This window comes from Eubalaena glacialis, chromosome 18 (genome assembly GCF_028564815.1).
Source record: "Eubalaena glacialis isolate mEubGla1 chromosome 18, mEubGla1.1.hap2.+ XY, whole genome shotgun sequence".
Lineage (NCBI taxonomy): Eukaryota > Metazoa > Chordata > Mammalia > Artiodactyla > Balaenidae > Eubalaena > Eubalaena glacialis.
Window position 1 is genome coordinate 1,182,178 of NC_083733.1, and position 22,320 is coordinate 1,204,497.

At 57.3% G+C, this 22,320-nt stretch overlaps 1 protein-coding gene and 1 long non-coding RNA gene across 2 annotated transcripts; one reads left to right on the forward strand and one right to left on the reverse strand.

Moving 5' to 3' along the window:
• Positions 1-1,213: 1,213 nt before the first annotated feature.
• SNAI3 (snail family transcriptional repressor 3) lies at positions 1,214-6,835 on the forward strand. The gene is made up of 3 exons (XM_061173529.1): positions 1,214-1,289; positions 4,205-4,804; positions 6,657-6,835. Exons 1-3 carry the CDS (start codon positions 1,214-1,216, stop codon positions 6,833-6,835), a joined length of 855 nt encoding a protein of 284 aa, XP_061029512.1.
• Positions 6,836-17,749: 10,914 nt separating this feature from the next.
• LOC133079173 (uncharacterized) lies at positions 17,750-22,205 on the reverse strand. Its single transcript, XR_009698073.1, has 3 exons — positions 22,067-22,205; positions 21,741-21,843; positions 17,750-17,802 (listed from the first exon to the last, which is right to left on the reverse strand). It is a non-coding gene; the product is annotated as an uncharacterized LOC133079173 (long non-coding RNA).
• Between the last annotated feature and the right edge of the window lie 115 nt (positions 22,206-22,320).

A 22,320-nucleotide genomic window follows, 5' to 3' on the forward strand; every position in this document is an offset into this window, starting at 1 on the left:
GGAACAGGTGAACAAGCAGAAGACAGCCACGTGCACGGCAACACGTTGCCAGGCCAGGACGGCGGGAGAGACGTGTGCCTTCTCCCGCCCGCGCACCACCTGTCTATCCTTCCACACGCCCTAACCAAGCGGTAGACGCCCCTTGAGAGGCTGGAAGTGCCTGCCCGGGTCCCAGTCCCACAGCTTCGGAACTTCTCAGAGCCTGTTTTCTCTCCTGCGAAACTGAAGGCACACAAGACCCTGTGTGATGCGGGCCTCCCTCCTCACGTCTCTCCGCGGTTCCTCGCAGACTCCCCACCACCTCCACCTTGTCTCCAGGCCCGCAACTGGCAGAGAGCACCAGGCTGCACGTGGCACCTGGGCCTCTGAAGGCAGGCCTCCTGCACAGCCATGGCAGCGCCTGGCGGCTCTCCGGGGCCTGGCAGTGTGTCCTCACCCCCCACAGAGACTGACCCCTGAACTCCTGAAACGTCCACATCAAAAGGGACCAGACACCCAGGCATGGCTGGCTCTTGGTGGCACCGAGGACTCCAAAGGATACTGAAGGAGGTGAGGCTGCGCGGGTCACAGACCAGGCTGCAGCAGCGGGCACGTGCGCCGCCCTCTGTGATTACACTTCCCACACCGCCTGTCTGAACCCCTGGGAATTCCGGAACGCCCAGCGGTGTCCTTTCTCCCACAGATGAGCTTTCTGGAGGCCTGGGGCCAACTCCTAAAGCACGGTCTCCTCTGCCAGGCCGGCCGAGCCCCTGGCCGCCACTCTGGCCTGTCAGCCGGTTCAGGGCCGCTGCTCGTCAAACCTACCGTTGCGGGTTTGCGCAGGAGGCGGGGCGGGTGTAACAGGCGGGGCTCGGCGCACGCTCCCACCGCAGGGCGGACTGAGCCCAGCTCGGCTTCCGCCCAGCCCTGACCTCCGCCCTTCAGTCCACGTCGAGTGGGCGCGCCAGGCCCCGGGGCCGGCGTGACTCGCAATGCGCGCCAGGCAAGTCCCGTGGGTTGGACACGCAGCCACGCGCTCCCTCCCCCGCGGCCCGCGCACCTGTCCTGGGCGTGGCCCGATGCCCCGCCCCGCGGCCCCGCCTCGCCCCGGCCGCGCCGCGCGCTGGTTGGCCGAGGCGGCGCGCTGTGCTAATGACCTGACCCTCCCGGCACCTGTGGGCCGCGCTGCCCGCGGGCGCCGGCGTACGCACAGTGCGACCCGCGCGAGGGCACCATGCCGCGCTCCTTCCTGGTGAAGACGCACTCCAGCCACAGGGTCCCCAACTACGGGCAGCTGGAGAGGCAGAGAGGTAGGGGCTGCGGGCTCCCCTGCCCTGCCCAGGGCTCGACTCCCGCGGGGCAGGAGGGGCGCGAACCCCGGGAACGGGAACACCTGTCCCAGGTGGGAGGAGGGGCCCGAGACCACGAGGCTGGAGGTAGAAAGGTGGCCCGCGGGCGTCTTACTCACTTCAGGGACCCCAGCCTCGCGTCGGGCAGATTGGGTGGGGATTTTCTCTCCACGTAGAGAAGTTTCCAGGCCCCCAGTCACTCTGGGGCTCTCCCGCTATGGCCCGGCATGCCCATCCCAGCAAAGGGGACCCCAGGGCCATCTTCCTTGTGCAGGAGGTTTGAGAGAGCCCCACGGATATTGCAGAGACGAAGTGAGCCCAGGCTGTTCTCCAAGAGCACCCAGAACATCCTGGATTGGGTGGTGAGCAGAGAGGCCAGGAGGAGTGACCCAGGGGCCCTGTGGTGCCAGGGCCCAGCTCGCACAGCGTTCCACTGTGCCCCCTCCAATGCCTCCTCACCCCTCCTGGGGTTTCCTTCCCTCCCGCCTCCCTCACCCCAGAGGAGGTTGCCCAGGGCAGGCTGGGCTAAGGGGCTGCAGTTCTTACCCAGGTGCGGAGACAGGTGTCCAGGAACCAGGACTGTGCACTCATTCCCACTCCCTGTCAGGGTCAGGGACACGCAGCGGTCCCACGGCAAAGGCCTCTCTCGAGTGGTCAGAGGCGCCCCCAGCTCCACAGCTTCCTGGGGGGGACACCCTCTGGGGGATGGCTCAGTGACTTAGAGGGGGACAGGGGAGAGACACTGCGGAGACCAGGGCACACAGTCGGTGCCCGTCCAGAGCCCTTTAGCCCTCTCAGGACTGGGAGCGGGGAGGGAGTCCAGGCTGGTGGGTCCCCGGGGCTGGGCTGCCACCAGGGGGCACCTTCTAGGACCGGGATCCTCAACTCCACATTTTGAAATCCAGTTAATGAGTCACCACCAGCAATTTTATAAAATAAAAAAGAACAGAAGCCATCAGAGTGCAGTGCTCGCGGTAAAGGAAACTTTTGTTTCAGATATACATGTATGATAGAACATGTAATTCACACGGGTCATGGCTTTAAACGTTTAAAAACTATCGTTTAGACTCCAGTCACGCAGCGTACCCCTTTGAGCGTGCAAATCCTGGCAGCCGAGCAAGGCCCGGTGACTGTCAGGGAACAGCCTCAGGGCCATCAGTGCTCTGCTCCCCCCTCCTTGTAGCACCAGCTTTCTGAGGGCCAAATGGCCACGGTGATCCTCTTTCTGCCAGGCAGTTACCCCAAGATAGACCCGAGATGCTGGATTTGGGGTCCCCCACTCGTCACTTTTAAATAAGTGCCTTTTTAGGCCTCCCCAGGGAACCCCTGAAGCCAGAAAGGAACTTAAGTCTCTTCTCCCAGGAATCTGAGCTGCAGAATGAATAAAAAAAATCTAGCTAACCCAGGGGATATGGGGAAGCATTTAAAGTTATTAGCAGAAGCACATAGTCAGCAGCACCCGGCATATGGCTGCCTCTCCCCTGCCCTCCCACTGGAGTCGGCACTGGCCCCCTAGACAGGGTTAGGCTCCGAGGTGATGCCTGGAGTCAGGGTAGTGGCTGAGCCGCAAAGCCTTAAGGTGACTTTTTTCCCATACAAGGGCCCCTACTGGAGCTTGTGTGTGGAGTGGGGGGCCCTAGACTCTCCGGGGACCCCAGCGCTGTCTCCAGAAATTCCTTGGACTTCATCTCTTAGCTGGTCACTCTCCAGCCGCCATTTCTGGGAGGACAGAAACCTGGCGAGCTGATTTTATAACTGGGAAGACTGGAGTGGAAGACGGTGAGGTCAGGAGAGAGTGGAGCGTGGGAGCTTCCCCATTCCTTTGCATCCTCATCAACACTTGTAATTTGCCTATTTTTAATTCTAGCCATCCTAGTGGGTATGATGTGATACCTCATTATGGCTTTAATCTGCATCTCCCTGATGGCTAATGATGTTGAGCATCTTTTTCTGTGCTTATGGGCTGTGTGTACATTTTCTTTGGAGAAACGTCTATTCAGATTCTTTGCCCATTTAAAAAGTGGACTATTTGTCTTTTTATTGTTGAGTTGCAAGGGTTCTTTATATATTCTGGACACCAATTCCTTATCAGATACCTAATTTGCAAACATTTCCCCCATTCTGTGGGTTGTCTTTCTCAACCCAAAGCCTTGGTGTGGACATAGAAATGGGGCCAGAGATTTATTTCAACACATATGAAATAAGAAATGGGTTCGGGGCTGGAGATTTTGTCTTTGGGGAAATGCAGAACTTCACTCTTACCTGCTAACATGTTTACTTTGGGGGCTTCTGCTGTCTGGGTCAAGCATGAGGCGTGGTGGCCCACACATACGGGAGCAACAGCCTGAGGTCAGGCCGAGCCAGGAGGCAGTGGACACCACTGAACAGTCCATTCTGAGCTGGGAGCGTCTGCAGGAGGCTGTGCGCACCCACGCCATGGTGGGCGAGGGGTGATCGGGAGGTGACCGGAGGCGGATGAGTTATTTTACACGCGGCGGCTGCTGCCAAGAGTTGTGAATTAAAGCTGTGTGGGAGTCCGCAGGATGCAGCTCCGAGCTGGCCCTGCGGCGGGTGGGGCTCAGAGAGAGGGCGGCTAGGGACCCTTCCTTGGCCCCTGAGGGCTGCTCTGGGATCCTGTGAGATGCTTCACTTCCCTTGTTTGTAAAGAGGAACTGAAATTCCTGCTCGGATGCTGTGGTCTCCGGCTGCAGCCGCCACTTCCGCAGCCCACGCCTCTGTCTTGTCAGACCTTCTTCCCCTTCCCGCGGGGCTATGGATGGCCTGGTAGTGGGATTCAGCCAGGAATGCTGGTTGGCGAACTCTGCAGCGCTGGGACTCAGGCTTCACCATGCATTGTCTCCCCTCCCTGCTTCTAGAAACCAATGGCGCCTGTTCTGCCTGCGGGGGGCTGGTGGTGCCCCTCGTCCTCCCAGACAAGGTGGCCCCGTCCACGCCTGGCGACCCTCCCCGGCCCTGGGACTTCACCTCCGTCGTCGCCCACGTCTCCCTGCCCCTCCCCACCTTCCTGTGTAACGAGGAAGCTCGGGGGGCCTCGGGGCCAGACCCCTTGGAAGTCAGCCTGGCGGACCCTCGGGCTCGCCGGGCCCCTGGCGCACCTCTCAGAGACAGCCTGAACCACCTCAACCTGCCCCCGCTGCTGGCTCTGCCCACGCGCTGGCCCCCGATCCTGGGCGCAGATGGGGCCCAGGCTCCGGGCCACCTGCCAGGGGCCGAGCGGGCCCCCCACACCCCAGGGGGCTTTCGCACGCCGGCCGCACTGGCCAGGCACCAGCAGCTGCATTGCCACCTGCAGGCTCAGCGCTGTTTCACCTGCAAATTCTGCGACAAGGAGTATGGCAGCCTGGGCGCCCTCAAGATGCACATCCGCACACACACGCTGCCCTGCCTCTGCACCATGTGCGGCAAGGCCTTCTCCAGGCCCTGGCTGCTCCAGGGCCACATCCGGACCCACACAGGTAGGCGCCAGGGCCCATGAGGGATCTGGCTGGGGGGCAGGGTGGGGTCTGGGCCTCAAAGGAGGGGAGGGGTTGGGTTCATAAACAAGAGGATGGATGGGCACACACGGCTTCTTTTTCCTGGTGTCCTGAGGCTGTGGCACGAAGAGCCACACCCCGGGGGGCTCAAAACATCAGAAATGCTCTCTCACAGTCTAGAGCCAGAAGTCTGAAATCAAGGTGTCACGGGGCCAGGCTCCCTCCAGATCTGGAGAGGGAGATCCTTCCCACCTCTGCCAGCTCCTGGGGCCCCAGGTGTTCCTTGTGGCCATGTCATTCCAGTCTCTGCTTCTGTCCTCACACGGCCTCTCCCCTGTGTCCGTGTCCAGATTTCTCTCTAGCTTTAAGGACACCAGTCACGTTGGGTTCAGGGCCCGCATGCTCCGGTACAACTTAAATTGAACTTGATCACATCTGCAAGGACTCTCTTTCCAAATCAGGTCATACTCACAGGTAACCAGGTTTAGGACACGGATGTATCTTTTTGGGGGGACACAATTCAACTCATTAACACTTGGCAAAGCGCGGGATGCACAGGGCTTCCGCGGGGCCTGACTTCTCAAACAGTCCATGGCCTTCCTGAATTCTGGAGCAGCAGGGGAGGAGGGGAGCCAGAAAGGCCTGGCTTGGGGGTGAGGACCCCAGGGCTCACACAGCCTGTCTGACGGGCTGGGATTTACCCAGGAGCAATCCCGTCCCTGGGTGAGAGGGTGGTCACAGAGCACAGGCGATGCAGGAGAGAGCAGTTGCGGACAGGAGGCAGGGACAGGAGGGGGGATACGGGGCAGGGAGCTCGCGGTCTTTCATTCTGTAGATTACAAACCACGGCCCAGAAAGAGCGCAAGGGCCGGCTCTGCCCAAGGGCAGCCAGGGGCTGAGCTGGACCCCACCCCAGGTCTTCCTCTTGAGTCCAGGACTTTGTCAAGCACGCGGTGAAAGGGAGACAGGAACAGGCCGGGCACTTACAGCAAACACTCTCTGGAACTGGACCCTCCCTCACCCTCAGTCACGGCTCTGTGACTCACACGAAAGAAGGGTTTTGCAGGAGCCTTTTTCCAGGCTGGAAATCCACCTGGTTTTCCCCGACCGCTCGCTGAGGATGTCCGCTGAGTGCCCCATCACACAGCCAGGGCTCAGTGCCCTGGTCTGGGAGCGCAGGGTCAGGCGGCCAGGATGCGATGCTCTGGGCCCCGCGGGACTACAGGCTGCTGCCTCCCAGGGCCCCTAGGGCTGCAGGACTCTCCACACAGGCAGAGCTGAACAGATGACTCTCACTGACCCTTTCTTTTACACTTGGGGGGTCAGCCTGGAGGGCAAGGTCCCAACAGAAGGACTTTGTCCAAATCCCTGGTCGTCCTGATTGGAGGTGGCCTGGAGGACATGGGAATCCTCACTGGTCCTGAGCGCCTGCCCTTGTACAGCCGCCTTCACGGTTCCCACCGTGGCTTTCGGGGGGTGGGTACAGCTGCCAGGAGGCCTGCAGCGCCTCTCCCGTCCAGGGCTGGTGACCGAGGGCCCCAGGGGAGCTCCAGCAGAAGCAAAGAGCCATCTAGCCAAGATCTGTGTTTTAGCTGCTGCGGTCTTGCCCAGGTTATCAAGCACATGACCCCCTCAGCGGAGGGCAGGTGCTAAGGCCCCCGTCACTGACCCCGAGGGAGCGGGCGACAGAGATGAAGGCGTTAGCCTCACTGTGAGGGCTGAGGAGCCTCTGGGTGGGGGATGGCTTATGCATCTGCGAGCCTGGGGCCACCCTCCGCAGGGCTGTTCTGGCCGCTGCAGCCGGTCGCTCACCTGGCTCCCTCCCCTCCCCCAGGTGAGAAGCCCTACACCTGCCCTCACTGCAGCAGGGCCTTCGCCGACCGCTCCAACCTGAGGGCCCACCTGCAGACGCACTCCGACACCAAGAAGTACCAGTGCAAGCGCTGCGCCAAGACCTTCTCCCGCGTGGCGCTCCTGGCGCGGCACGAGGAGTCTGGCTGCTGCGCCCCCTGAGAGGCGGAGGGGCCGAGGAGCGGGGCGTCCTGGGAGGGCGTCGCCCTTCCCTGCCCCCGTGAGGGACTTCCCTCCGGGGATGGCTCTCGTCCGGCTGAGAGCCTCCTCCATGCTGTCTCCAGCGAGCTCTGGTTCCGGTTCTGTTCCTCCCAGTGACAGCCGGTCGGGAGCCGGTCGTCAGCACGGAAGAGCCCCGCGTTAGGCTGACGGCGGGGCTGCCCTGGATGCCCTCCACTCCAGACCGGCAGTTTGACTTGGGCCGAGCACATCCGTGTGGGCCACCTGCGTGGGCAGAGCTACCTGGAGGCTCCCCTCCACCCGCCTTTGATGGCATCTGGGCCAAGCTGTCTCATGTCACACGTGCACAGGCGCACACACGTGGCACGCACACGCCCTCCCCTCCTCACTAGGCCGTCCTGAAGATGGAGCAGCAAGGGAGGCCCCGCGGCGGGTGGATCTGGGGCAATAAAAAGCCCGCACTCCTGCTGCAATGTCCTCTGAGGCTCACCCGGTCCCCTGGGTCCGCGGAGGAGGCTGTGCTCGGACAAACTCTGCTGAGGCAGCAGGGCTCCTGGATAACGGGACCCTTGTGGCCAGAGCGGGGGAAGCCGAGGGGGAAGGGCCTCGAGCTGTGCGGTCCTCACCGGGTGGGAGCACCAGGTGAGCAGGGCGCCTTCCCTTGGAAGGAAGGGAGCGGACGTGGGGACAGTACAGCGAGGGCCAGTGACGGGGTGAGGGTGCGAGAGGGGGACCGAGGCCGCGTGTCTGTGGCAGGCGTTCATCCCCCCCCCAAAGTCTAATTTAGAGGGGAGTCCCTCCTGCACCTGCAGCATCTCTACTGAACACCACAGACGCGTCGCCACTGCAGCCACCTCCCCGAGGCACCAAGCCCTTCACCCAGCGCCCTGGCCTCCTTCCTGCACGCCCTCTCCTGAGGCTGTAGCACCTCCAACCCAGCAAGCAGCCAATCTCTGACCCCACGCAAGACACACACCTTCCCAAACCGACTCAGATGCCGAGACCCCGCTTCCTTCTCATAGGTGGCCTCCCCTCACCCCCAGACCCCAGGCCGTCACGCGCTGGGCTGGTCCTGCCACTTGGCAGTGTGTCTGAGTCGTCTGCACCAGACCCTGGAGGGTGGCATTTAGGAAGGAGGAAGGAGGCCTGAGTCTGACGGAGACTGGCCAAATCCTTGATGCAGGAGGGGACACCTGCTCCTCTCTGCAGGAGGGCTGGCCCCAGCCAAGGGACAGGGCTCAGCACCTTGGTCCTGCTCCCAGGACGGCGCCACACGGCAAGCAGCAGAGGCCCCCTCTCGGCCCTGAGCCACCAGACCTGCTGACCTCCTCCCCGTGTGACAGGATGCTGGGAGCGCTCATCAGGCCCACACAGCTACCAGCTCTGCAGCCCCATCCCTGGATCCCCACCCGTAGATCCCTCCTGATGCTGAAGTCAGGGGCTGAAGGTCCCTGGGTGGCTGCTTTGATAACGGCAATCAGAGGGGGCCTGGGGACATCCCAGAGGAAACCTGACCTTGACACTGGGCTTCCCTGGATCAAGGGCGACTCTGATGAAACTGACCACCCAGGAGAGCCCCTGCTCTAGCCTAAACCAGACTGATACGTCTGCCCATAGAACAGAGAACCTCTCCAAGGAAGCCACGCCTGCACTCCCAATCCCACTGCCTCCCCCCACAGGGATCAGCCTCCCCCGAGGGACACATGGCGGGATCAGGAGGCTTAGCTAACGTGTCAGTTTGCTGGGGCGGCCGTGACAACCCCACAGAGCGGGGGCCTCAGACCACAGAGACAGACTCCCCCACAGCCCCGGAGGCCAGAAGTCTGAGACCAAGGTGCCGGCCGGGCTGGTCCCTGCCGGGGCCGAGGGAGAATCTGCCCCAGGCCTCTCCCAGCTGCTGCATTTGCTGGCGCCTCTGATGTTCTGTGGCTCGCGGAAGCGTCACCCCCATCTCTGCTTCCGTCTTCACGTGTGCGTGTCTGTGTCTGTGTCCAAATTTCCCCTTTTTATAAGGGCACCAGTCGTACTGGGTGAGCACCCACCCTGATGATCTCATCTTGACAGCATCCGCAAAGACCCTGTTTCCAAATAAGGCCGCGTTCTGAGGCACTGGGGGGTTAGGACTTCAATATATGAATGGGGGGCACCATTCACCCTGTAACAGCTGATGAGAGCACACAGTTTGCCTAGAGAAGCCTGGTGGGTCCCTGTGCTTGGACTTACGGAGAGGAGAGTGGAATGCTGTTCCCCCAGGCCACAAAGGATCAAGGGGGCAGTGATTCCACCACCGACTTACTAGAAACGCGTCCTCCAAACGCACTGTGACCCACCCGGACGGCCCCTCTCGCGTGTGCAGGTGGCTGACCCCTCCTCCTCTCCGCTACCCTGGTCAGGGGCCCGCAGCGGGCGAGAACAGGCCTCTGCCCTCCAGGGACGTCCCTCCACTGTCTCCCGAATGCCCGGGCCTCTGCTGAGAAGGGTGGGCAGCCCGGGGCTGGGGAGCCTCTCCTCACCCCTGGCAAAGGCTAAGCTCCAACCACGCTTGTGTTTGTGCCCATCTCACTGGATGGCTTTTTATTTTTAATGGCATCCAGATGCCTGAAGGAAGCTATATTGTAAATTGTGTTCTATTTCTGAGCACCAATATCTAAATGAAGCGAGGCACCTGTTGGGGATGGAGGAAGGGAATTTCACAGGCCTAAATAAAGTCCATGTTTGCTCTTCTGTGCCGGCCCATGGAAAATGCTCTTATATTTATATCTCGGCTGGCGGAGGGCAGGGGTGGCAGAGGGTGGGTTGGCAGGCGGGGTGAAGAGAGGCCCGGGCACCTGCCAGGGAGTCGACGTGGAGTGAATGGGGAAGATGTTCCCCTCCGAGGAGGGCGGCTGCAGTCAGCACGCCTCGTCCCCGCCATGGGGCCATGTCCCCACCGGCCACTCAGGCCTCACTGTTTCCCACTCTCCGTTCCTCATTGCTCGTGATTTTGCCTGATCAGCAGCATTGACTCGGGACGCTCACTTAAGATTTGGGTTTTTGGAGCCCTCTCCCAACACCCACAGATGGGAATCAGGAAGGGGTCCAACCGTCCCTCACACCATCCCGGGTGAGGAGGGCATAGACACCTGTTTCCTCGCAGGACTGCTACCTGGGTCCCCCCCAACTACAGGCTTTCTCTACCCAAATTTTACGCATCACATTTCCACTTTTCTCCCTAAAGAAGGCCTTTTGGCCACACAGCTTCAGGCACGTTGTTGGTACCTCTCTCCAGGGAAGGAGCCCGGGCCGGAGGACAGGAGCCCCAGGACCTGAGGAGTTGGAGACAGGTGTTTCAGAGGCAGCCCGGCTAAGTCTGGGCAAAAGCAGGAGCCTAAGAAATCACCAGGATTCTGGACAAGAGGAGAATCTCGGAATGAGCCCAGGGAGGGGCGGCATCTGCACCACATGAAAATCGCTCCCAGGAGGCGCGTGATGGGCGGCGGACAGAAAACCACCGGGCGCTGCCTTCCGACTGGGACGTGAGCGCCTGGCCCCGTGGCTCAGGTCCCGGAACAGGTGTGAGAGGGACACCCAGCCTCTCGGGGGCCCAGCTCCCCGCCCCGCTCCCCGTGGAGAGACCTCTCTCCTGAAGCCCCAGGTGCGCTAAGGTTATGGCTTCCCTTCCAGAAGCCCAGAGGCTTCTATAAATACCGTGTTGGGGGTTCTCTGGGAGTTCTAAATTAATCCGCTGGTTACTATCTATACTCAGCGAGCCCACTCCTGGCCTCCACTTGGTGGCTAAGTATAGCTCCCTGGCAAAGTTCAGTGGAACAAAAGTTTCCAGCCGCCATCACCTTGCGGATGGCGGAGGATTCCAGGGAGAGCACCCCGGCTGCCAAGACTCAGAGGCGTAGGGAGAGGCTGGAACTGATGTGGGGCGTGGAGGCACCCACTCCCCAAGCCGGGGTCTGTGGGAGTCTGCCGCAAACACAGAGCCTCCACCAGATCCAGCAGTGAGGCGCTCTGGCTCCAGCCTTTATGGTGGCTTGATTCCACTGTGAAGCCTTGGTTTCTGCTTCTGAGCGAAGGGAAGTGGGCTACCCTCTGTTCCACAATTCAGGAGGGGCCCGGGAGACACAGCAGCAAAAGAAGACACTTAGCGCACCAAAAATAAACTATGATCGCTAACTCTAGGGAGACCCTTGACCTTTAACCCCTCCTAGACTCTACGTCCATTTCTTGACCACCAAGTTCTGGCTCCAGGAAACCTCTCCTCCCAGCTGCCCACCCCCCAGCCCAAGCCGAGCTGCCCAAGAGATGGTCTGGCAGCTGCCCAGGGTGTCCTCAGGTGCCAGCAGAGCGCTGGGGAGAGCTGAAGGACAGGAGGGCAGAAGGTGTGAGGGCAGGGCTCCCACCAGGGTCCGTCCTGCTGGGTGAGCGCGGGCCATCCTTGGGTATCATGTGGAATAGAGACCGTCCTCCCAGGCGTCAGTCAGTGCTCCCCACCGCCCAGGGTTTCACAGCCAGCTCTGCCCCTCAGGGCTGCTTTTGTCCCCTATAAGGATCGCCTGTAACTGGTCCTCAGGAAGAGGCGGAATCACCTCGGTCTCGCTCCCAGCTCAAAGACCTGCCCCCTTTCCTTCCCCCGGGAACAGGCCTGGGGCCCAGGACACAGTGACACCTGTACTTCTGTAGGGAAGGCAGGTCATGGAGTCACAGGGGGCTCTCTGTGAATGCTGCAGTGTGACCTCTGACATGCAGCTGCTCTGAACTGGCCAGAAAGAGACAGGACAGTCGGGGTGACCCTGCTGGGCATCGGGGAGGCGTGGCCCGCCATCCCAGTGGCTCCGGTCACCTCAGGGGTCGTCTCCCTCCTCCTCCAGCAGAGTAGTTCTCACAGGTGGCCTGCAGACCCGTCCAGGGGGCCGCGCTAAGGGAGACTCGTTATGTCCCTCACAGCATCGATGGTGCAAAAGCAGGGGGCTGCACCGCTGGCAGCTCCGCACAGACCGAGGAACCAAAGTTCACCACCACACACTCACGCAAAGCAGTGCGGCTTCAGGACGCCCTGCATCCTGAGTCCTGGTCCCTGTGATGTTCTGAGTGGAGAGGTGGGGAGTGTGCGGGGCCCTCCACTGCCACTGGAGGGGGACCTGCCGTGTGAGGTGTGCAGGGTCGCCTCGACCACAGTCCTCGCAGACGGCTTCTCAGAAAAGGACCAGTGAGCCTGCCACTTCAGGGAGGACGGACAGTATTTACTGCCAATGATAGCACTTGCGCTTTCAAGAGAAAATGGCAATTTTCGGAACGTCTGTCTTCCATAAAAGCTTGGCAATTTCCCAATCTTAAAGCCTTTTCTGATGAGGAAGTGAGTTTTTCATACTATAAAATGAAACACGTCAGGGACTTCCCTGGTGGTCCAGTGGTTAAGAATCTGCCTGCCAGTGCAGGGGACGTGGGTTCAAGCCCTGGTCCGGGAAGATCCCACATGCCGCAGAGCAACTAAGCCAGTGCACCACAACTACTGAGCCTGCGCTCTAGAGCCCGCGAGCCACAACTACTGAGCCCGCGTGCCACAACTACTGAAGCCCACGTGCCTAGAACCCATGCTCCGCAACAAGAGAAGCCACTGCAATGAGAAGCCCGGGCACCACAACGAAGAGTGGCCCCCACTCACCACAACTAGAGAAAGCCTGCGCGCAGCAACGAAGACCCAACGCAGCCAAAAATAAATAAATAAATTTATTAAAAAAAAAAAAAAAAAGAAAAGAAACGTCAGCATTTGGAAGCTCTGTGTAGTCAGTGAAGCAATATTTTCCAAATGACCGACGCGGACGTCACAAAGCCCCGCCTGGACCAAAGACGCAAAGCACCAGACAGACCAGGGAAGCCAGCGGAGCAGAGTGCGGGAAGCTCACTGCCAGGCGCCAGGATCACAGCACACCTGGCAGAGTTCTGGTGCTTTCAAACAAGAGCCACATCGTCCGAAAGCACTTCCAGCGCGTGCCTGCCGCACGGCTAGGTTTCCTTCCCACACGTCAGCCAAAGCGTCACGAGGAGGAGGCTGAGAGGACAGCCTGGCCACAGACGTCCACGGGGCCGCACGTGGACACTTGCAAAGATGCAAACCACCACCACTCTCCTCACTACAACTTTGCTTCAGAAGATAGCTATTGTTCACAAAACGTTAACACGTGATGGGTTTATTATTGATAATTTTAAATGAACTTAGCAAACGAACTCAGCAAATTTAACTTCCGAAATGGGTAAAAACAGATGGAAGCCTCCACACAAACTAGCTCTTTGGGGCCCTTAATCGTCTGGGCGGGCGCAGGGCCCCTGAGACACACGGCGTGGGAACCCCCAACCCTACATGGGACCCTCGAGCGTGAACCTGAGCCCTCAGGGCCGGAGTGGCAGGTGGGCCACCGGGGAGGAGCTGGGAGGTGGGTCCGCCGCTCCAGGGAGCCATCCACCGGTCACTCGGGGTAGCTCTGCCCTGACGTGTTTCCTGCTTTATCCACTGACTCCGGAAATGACTCTCCGAGGCCACGTGGTCTCCCCACACGTGCATCACGAGAGACGGGCCCTGTCCTCACCTTCCCCACCCCACAGTCAGCCAGTTCCACCTCTCAGGCCTCCTCAGACCAGCGTCTTCACCTCGACCTTCATGGCCTTCACCACAGTCCACATTCTCACCATCTCCCAGGCCGACAGTGGAAGAATCCTCCCGGCCCCCACTGCCATCTCCCATTCAGCCTCCATCCTGCACCCCAAGGGCGGCTCCAACCTGCTCAGCTCGCGCCGTTCCAGCCTCAGACAGGCTGTCTGCCCCCCAGTCTCAAGTTCAAGCCTGTCATCCTTAGCATCGCACACGAGGCCACTTTCTCCCACGAACCCCCCATATGGTGGCAGCCTCTGTATCCCACGTGCCTAACCTCTATCTGATCCGGGACAGATGCCAAGGGAATGGGGGAATAAAGAGGGAACAGGGCAAGCCTTGGTCTAAACCAGACTTTCTTCCCCCTTCGATCCAGCTCTGGGGCTTATCTCACAATCACGGCTTTTTCCCACCCTTGGATACGGGTCTGCTCTGCTTAGCACAAACGCAATAACCATCATCAGCCCCAGGAGGCCTGGCCAGCAGCCTCCTGGGCTTATCCAGGCTGCATGAATCAAGCCCCAGATCTATTTACAGGGGCAGCTGGGGTGCAGGACCACATGTGCGGGTGTTTGAAAGCAGGTAAGCTGGGTGCACGTGTCCCCTGATGAGGGAAATACTTTCCACAGTGGTTGGCTCGAATAGGGAGGCCAAGGAGTGTGGGCGGGATGCCAGCTGTCCACCCCAGCTGGCGAGGCTTCCCAGCCTCGTGCATACAGTAAACGACGCTGTGTTTGGAGCCCTCGTTTCAAAAAACTGGAAGCTATAGAGGCTGCGTTATTTACTCCTGATTTAATGAACAGTTTCTTCTGAAGGGCAACTGCACGCACCTGAGAGCTTCTTTGGGGCCCAACAATAATCAACAGTTATTGCGGATGGACATGGCATGGCGCTGACACGACCCCTCTCATGGCTCTATCCCCCGTGAGGGAGGACGCTGGCATAGAGGGCCCAAGCAGCTTGTCCAAAGTCACACGGCGGGTCCACGGCAGGGCTGGGATTTCTGGCTCCAAAGTCTGTAGTCTCGGCTCCTAAACCACATTGCTGCTCAGTAAGCAATTCTGAGCTTTCCTTTCACTTGGAAATCAGAAATAAGGCGCCAGATCAGGATAGCAGATACGTTTTTAACCCAGGGCCAGGGCGTGGGGTGAGATGGTCAGAGGGCGGCCGGACGTGCAGGACGGGAGCTCTGGAATCCACATGGGAAGCGGGTCCCCTCCCACGCCTGGTGGGGGGAGGAGGAGGGCAGGCAGAGGGAGATGGGCTGGAAGGAAGAAGAACAGCAGGAGACACTCACCATCTCAGAGCTGACCAGGGTTTGGGAAACGAGAGACAAAAGCTGAGGAGAAAGAGGAAAGGGAGGTTGGAGCAACTGGTCCACAGGAGGGCTGACATGGGCTGCTGAGAGCCGGGCTTGGGGGCTAAAGGCAGGTAGGCAGCCCGCAGCCCGCAGCCCCTGGTGACCAGCCCTCCGCACTCCGCCTTCGGGAGCCCAGCGCCCTGGGTCTCAGTGAGACCTTAAGCGTTTCTGTTGGAACCGTAAACCTCTCACGGGAAGCTCATCAACAAGACATTGGCAGATGCGGCCGGAAGGCACCTCTCAAGATTCGCCAAATACCTGCAAGAGCGGGGATAACCCTGGGGCCGCTGAAGAGCCCGCAGAGGGTCCCTGTTAACGGCTACAGTTACATATGCAGAGCAGCCTGCTCTGTGCCTTTCTTCCTAAGATCTGGTGAACTGGTGTTTTATCAGCCATGACAAAGTACCACAAGCCCGGCGGCTTAACACAGACCTTTCCTGTCTCACCATCCTGGAGACCGGACGCCCCAGACCCAGGGGTCGGCAGGGTGGTTCCTCCTGAGGCAGGCTTCTCCCCAGTTCCTCACGTGGTCGTCCCCCTATGTGTCTGGGTCCTATTTTCTTATCTCCCCAGTCATCAGGGTTACCTACTGGCTTCATTTTAGTTTAATCCCCTCTGTAAAGATCCCATTTCCAAACACGGGGCCTCCAGGGTGATGCTGGCTCCCTGCCAGCTGTGTCACCTCCCAACAGGCTCCAAGAGAAAGGATTCTGTAGGGAATGGGAGCGCACAGAGGCTGGGACTGTGAGAGGCCCACTGGCCAATGGCAGAGCAGAGATCCAAACTCGGGTCAGACACGGCAGCTGGGAACGGGATCCAGGGTAGAGTGAGCTGCTCCTGGGGAAACGTCAGTCATTTCCACAGGCGGGGAGCAGGGGCCACGCAGACGGACGAGGTTAGGGCTCAGGCCGTGGCGGAAACAGTGCCTCTGAGTCTCTTCACGATGGCGTCAGGCCCTGCAGGAGGCCCTGCACTCAGGCGACGCTCCTGAAACGCATGCTTCTTGAACACGTGCACACGTGCACTGGGCCTATACTCGAGGACGGAGACGCAAACATCAGACGCGAGGAACTTAGCTGGCGGTCCAGTGGTTAAGAATCTGCCTTCCAACGCAGGGGACGTGGGTTCGATCCCTGGTCGGGGACCTAAGATCCCACATGCCGTGGGGCAACTAAACCGGCACGCTCTAGAGCTCATGCGCCACAACTAGAGAGCCTAGAGAGTCTGCGCGCCACAACTACTGAGGCTGCATGCTCTGGAGCCTGCACACCAAAACTAGAGAGAAGCCCGCATGTTGCAAAGATGGGCCCGTGTACTGCAATGAAAGATCCTGCGTGCCGCAACAAAGATCCCGCGTGCCGCAACAAAGATCCCACGTGCTGCCACTAAGACCAGACGCAGCCAAATAAATAAATAAATAAATTTAAAATCCATACATTAAAAAAAAAAAAAAAAGACGCGAGCAGGCTTAGGGGAGGGGGCTCATCACCCACACCCCGCCCTCCTCCAGATTCAGCTTCATTCCCCACTTGTGGAACTTCTTCCTGTGCTGCCCTCTCGGTTCCAAGACTGAAGGCAAGTACTTTTAGATGAGCAGCTGGGCAAAGACAACGCCTCTGACACCATGAGCGTGTTATCCTCAGACGACAGCGAGAACCCTCTCCCACCCTCTCTGAGCCCTTCAGTTCAAAATCATCCACCTGGGCCTCACAGAAAATCCTGCACAATCAAACCTGCTTCACTGAGATGTAGCTGGTATATGGTCACTTGCACATACGTTGGCGTCCACGTTTGATGAGCACCTGTGACACCATCACTCCCATCGACGGAAGAGACATATCTACCCCCAGGAAGCTTTCTCCTGCCCCTTCCTAATCCATCCACCCCACCCCCTCAGTGCCACCTCAGGAACCACTGATCTGCTTTCTGTCACTACAGATTAGCTGGCACTTTCTAGAATTTTCATGGGTGGAATTTGCCATGATTGCCCTCCCTCTGTCTCCAGCCCTGGGCCCTCGACGCACCCTGCGCTTTCTTCGCATCTCACTCCTCCAGGCCTCAGAGTCTGTTCGCTGCCACTCCCCTGCTGGTCCAGACCTTCCATTCCAGACTGTCACTGTCTATGACAGTTTATCTCCTTAGCCTATGTCACAGAAGAGGACAGTGTCACAGACCACTGCGGTGACCTTTTAGAGGTCTCCCTGGCCACAGACAGTCCTTGCTCCAATGCACCCAACATGTCACCAACTGGCTTTGCTCTCAAGACACAGTAACAATGACATCATTCTCAAGGCTGTCGCCACGCCTGTGGGACCAAAGCATATATTTGCATCTCCCGGCGACCCACCGCTGTCACCTGTGGCCTCCCGTGCCACTCTCTCTGCTGTGTTTTTGTTCAGTTTTTTTTTTTTTAATACTTATTTATTTGACTGCACCAAGCCTTAGTTGTGGCACGTGGGATCTACCTCCCTGACTAGGGATCGAACCTGAGCCCCCTGCATTGGGAGTGCGGAGTCTTAACTGCTGGACCACCAGGGAAGTCCCCTTTGTTCAATTTTTAGAAGCTGTTTCACCTCCACGAGGAGATTGCCAACCTCCCCCCTCACCTGATACAGCACCTGCTGGAGGAGGACCCCAACGAAAGTGTGTGAATGGTCAGAGGAGCACACACAACTTAGCAAAGTTTAGAAGGACTCTGAAGGCTTCAGAACCTTCCGTTCTGTGATTATTAGAAAGTTACACAGCTCTTCCCTGAAGAGGGAGACAACGGAAGGTAATTTTGAAAGCCTGAAAGTATGAAGGCCGGGGTGACCTCCCACGAGTCTTCGCGTGGAGCGTGAACTGAACTCTGTTCCTCCGTTTCTGCTACCAACCCCACTACTCTGTCATCCTCACCTTCCCAGGATGCCAGCAGGTCCTCTGCAGCTGGGTCCTCTTGACACTGAATTCATCCTATAAGGAAGAGTCAGGGGTCCTTAGAGACATAACTATGAGAAGAGCTAGGCTCAGACACGGGAAGTGCTGTGCAGGGACAAGACCTCACAGAAAGCAGGGCGCCCACCTCCTTGCATCTGCGAGTGGACCAGGATGGGAGACGCACCAGGTACCTGGGGAAACTGGTCGGAGTTCTCCAAGTAAGTGGTAGAGGCTAGGGCTTCATTTTTTGATGCTTTATATGACCACATGACCTGTATTCTTTTACATGCATCAAACGTTCCTTAATAAACAGGAAAACTTTTACCCAGAAACAATGGCTCTGGGGGGAAAAAAGTTATCAAGAAGAAAAGGGGAGGGCGGGTGTCCCCTGCAGTGATTACCGGGACATGGTCCAGCCGACGCAGGGGCTGAATTGTCCTCCCTGCAGACCCAGACAGCCCTCAGCCCTGGGCCACTCCACCCAGATCCGTTTTCTCTAGATGGGGATGGCTGGTGAGCCTGGGCAGTTCCTGGATACTTACAAGGCAACGCAAAGCGGAGCACAGAATGTGATTTGGGACCATTTTGTTTGAGAGCAGGGTCAGTGAGCCATGGCCAGGGGCCAAACCGAGCCCTCCCGACCTGTTTTGGACAGCCCAAGAGCTGAGGATGGTTATATCAAAGAAAAAGCAAAAGACATAGCAGGGACTTCCCTGGTGGTCCAGTGGCTAAGACTCCGTGCTCCCAATGCAGGGGGCCCGGGTTCGATCCCTGGTCAGGGAACTAGATCCTGCATGCATGCTGCAACTAAGAGTCCGCATGCCGCAACTAAGGAGCCCGCGTGCTGCAACTAAGGAGTCCACATGCCGCAAGTGAGACCCGGCGCAGCCAAATCAATAAATAAATATTAAAAAAAAAAAAAAAGACATAGCAGCATTATTCACAATGGTCAAAAGGTGGAAGCAGCCCAGTGTCCACTGATGGATGAATAAAGCGTGGTCCATCTGTACAACGGAACGTCGCTCAGCAATGAAAAGGAAGGAAACTGTGACACTCGCCACACAGGTGAACTCTGAGGACACGATGCACAGTGAAATAAACTAGACACACAAAGTCACGTCCTATATGATCCTACTGACATGGGGACCTAAAGGAGTCAAAGACAGAGTGACAGAAAGTAGATGGTGGCTGTGAGGACCCGGGAGTCAGTGCTTAACGGGGACAGAGTCTCAGTTTAAGACGGTGAGAAAGTTCTGGAGGCGGATGGCGGTGATGGCTGCACCACAATGTGAATGCTCTTAAAACTAAATATTTAAACACGGCTAAAATGGAAATTTTGTGTTATGCATATTTTACCACTGTAAAAAAAAATACCAAAAAGATCAAAAGAAGATTTTGTGGCCTGAAAATTCTATGAGACTCGCACCTCCGTGTCCGTGTCACTTGCTCGTTTTCTAGGGCTGCTCTGGATCTGCCACAGCAAACGCAGGTCATGGCAGCCGAGCTGGAAGAGGCAGGAAGCCAATGGCGTCTGCCACCCAGTCCTTTGCAGAAAAGCCTCGAGCCAGTGCCGGGACCCACGGAGACGGGCTCGCCGTGCGGGCACACGGTCAGAGTCCTGGGCCTTTAGAGGTCGCCGAGTTCAAGCCCTTTATTTCCAGGGCCAAGATGATAAGTCCCATGGGACTTCAGAAGATGACGAAGAGGACAGTGAGAAACGAGGTGGGGAGTGAAATCTGGGGCACCGGGCCCTTCTCGCTCTGAATGGCTGCTCCCGCCAGCACACACGAGGGTCTGGCTGCCGCCTGGCTGCTGGGTTGGCCTGGAGGAGAGAGGAACTTCCTCCTGGGAGAGGACACTCCCTCCCTTTCCATCTCCCACTGCCTCACTCCCTGGTGTTTCACACGCCCCAGGTTCCAGAATAACCTCGCTGCTGAGGATCTCCACAGTGGACTGAATTGAAACGAAAGGGCAATAAAGAAAAATCTACGTACAGACACATATCATCTTTTCAAGTCACCTCCCGTCCATTAAGTCCCTTCAGGGAACACTGCTCTGCTGTAGGAAACATGCTCTCTGGGGCTAAGAAAGTTACCCACACGCTGGGCTGGCCTGACTGCAGGGCCCCTGTGCACTGTGTTATCTATCTTTGCTACTCGCGGTGTGGCCCTCACCCAGCAGCTTCTGCCGTCGACACCTGGGGCGCTGGCTACACAGGCAGATTCCCAGACCTCCTGACTTAGAACCTGCATTTCAGCACACTCCCTGGGTGACTGGTACGCATGCCAACGTTTGAGAAACGCCATTCCACGTGCTCTCTCATCAACATTGAGAAATCACCACAAATAAAAGGAAATCTGGGAATGCACATCAAACCACAATGAGACACCAGTTCACACTTCACAGCCCTTAGGATGGCTACCACAAAAAAAGAAGAAAAGAAAAGAACAAGTGTCAGTGGAGACATAGAGAAACGGGAAGCTTGTGACTGTTGGTGGGGATGTAAAATGGTGCAGGCGCGTGGAAAACAGTCTGGAGGTTCCTCAAAAAATTAAACACAGAACTACCATATGAGCCAGCAATTCTACCACTGGGCAATTCTACTCAAAAGAACTGAAAGCAGGAACTTTAAGGGATGTTTGACACCCACGTTCACAGCAGCATTACTCACAACAGCCAAGAGGCAGAAGCGCCACAAACATCCACTGACGGATAAATGGATAAGCAAAACGTGGTCCGTCCATACGACGGAATATTATCACTCAGCCTTAGACAGGAAGGAAATTCTGGCACCTGCTACCACATGGATGAACCCTGAGGACATTATGCTCAGTGAAATAAGCCAGCCACATAGGGACAAATCCTATAGGATTCCACTTACATGAGGTCCCTGGAGTAGACAAATTCAGACACAGACAGTAGAAGGGTGGCTGCCAGGGGCTGGAGGAGGGGTGGGCAGTCAGTATTTAGTGGGGACAGAGTCTCAGTGTGGGAAGATCAGAGAGTTCTGGAGATGATGGTGGTGATGGCTGCACAACAATGTGAGTGCCCTTACTGCCACTGAACCACACACTTGCAAATGGTTAAGATGGTAAATTTTACGTTACGTATATTTTACCACATTAAAAAAAAAAATGCTTTGAAACAAGACAGGAAATCTGAGGAGGACTGTGGGAGATGCTCCAGGCTTCGTTGTTGCCCCTCGACCTTGACACTTCAAGCTGAGTCCGTTTTCCCTGCACCTACCACCATGCCTGTGAAACACGTTTTAATGGAGCAAATTAGAACGTGTGCACATGTGTCTTAAAGTTTCTCCGTCTGGTTTATCACCCTCACCATGACCCACAGGCATTAACTCACACCTCTTTGACAAAAACAAAACAAAACAAAACAAAACAAAACAGAAAATAGAGGCCCTATGATGAGTTTATCTTATACATGCATGTTGATTGACCATTCAGGAGAGCTGGGGCTCACCGTGTCAGCCTGGGGGTCTACGTCCAGCCCTCTTTCAGGGGGCTCGTTTGTTCAAGGTTCCCCACTACATAAGGGAGCCTTTGCCCACATGCACACAGTCAGGCATTTATGCCTACATGTTCAACCGTGAACATGGTTTACACGATCATAACACTGAGAACGTTTAACCGTACGGGGGAGGAAGGGCTGTGGTGGGGTTGGAAGAGAATTCCTCATTCCTACTTGGTGGTAATCAACAGACACCATCGAAAACGGAAATAAAGGAAAGAGAGAAAGAAAGAGGGAAAATAAGCAGATTATTTAGAAACACGGAGAAATATAAGAGATTTAAAAGTGGCTGCCTTTGGTGAGCTGGAACCTGGGTGGGGGGTATAGAAGGGGATCTGGTAATTCACTCTCTAAATCACGTACATGTAGTACTGTCTTAGTCTGTTCAGGATGCTATGCCAAACACCACCACAGGCTGGCGGCTTAAACAAATACCACTGAGCTCTCACAGTTCTGGAGGCTGGAAGTCCAAGATCAAGGTGCTGGCAGATTCAGTGTCTGGTGAGAGCCCCTTCCAGGTTCACGGCTGGTGTCTTCCTGCTGTGTCCTCACCTGGAAGAAGGGGTGAGGAGCTCTGTGGGGTCTCTTTTATGAGGGCTCCACCCTCATGACCTCATCACCCCCAGAGGCCCCCCTCCTAACGCCATCACACTGGGGGTTAGGTTTCAACATACGAATCTGGGGTGACACATTCACTCTATAGTAAATACTTAAATTATAAACCATAAAACTGAAGTTACCCAGGTGATGTAGGGTGGAGCACCTAGCACAGTACCTGGCGCAAAACAGATGTGTCGTGAACGTCTGTGCTGTCCCTCACATCACTACCACGGCAGAGCATAAATCACTGAGGTTCACGGGTGACCTTCCTTCTGTGGCTCAGAGAACACACCGTGACCGCTGTCCAGAGCAATCCACCAGCAACTCTTCAAAGAAGTTTCAGTGGCTTTGCATGAAACCGAAAAGTGATTCCAAGAAAAACTTAAAATAACAACCGTCAGAAACACAGCTGTAAATGGAAGTGAGATA

Bases quoted from the DNA above. Each gene is read 5' to 3' on its own strand.
- SNAI3 (XM_061173529.1), top strand. From the start codon at position 1,214: ATGCCGCGCTCCTTCCTGGTGAAGACGCACTCCAGCCACAGGGTCCCC. The intron at 1,290-4,204 runs GTAGGGGCTGCG...CCCTGCTTCTAG, and splicing joins GCAGCTGGAGAGGCAGAGAG to AAACCAATGGCGCCTGTTCT. The intron at 4,805-6,656 runs GTAGGCGCCAGG...CCCCTCCCCCAG, and splicing joins CCACATCCGGACCCACACAG to GTGAGAAGCCCTACACCTGC.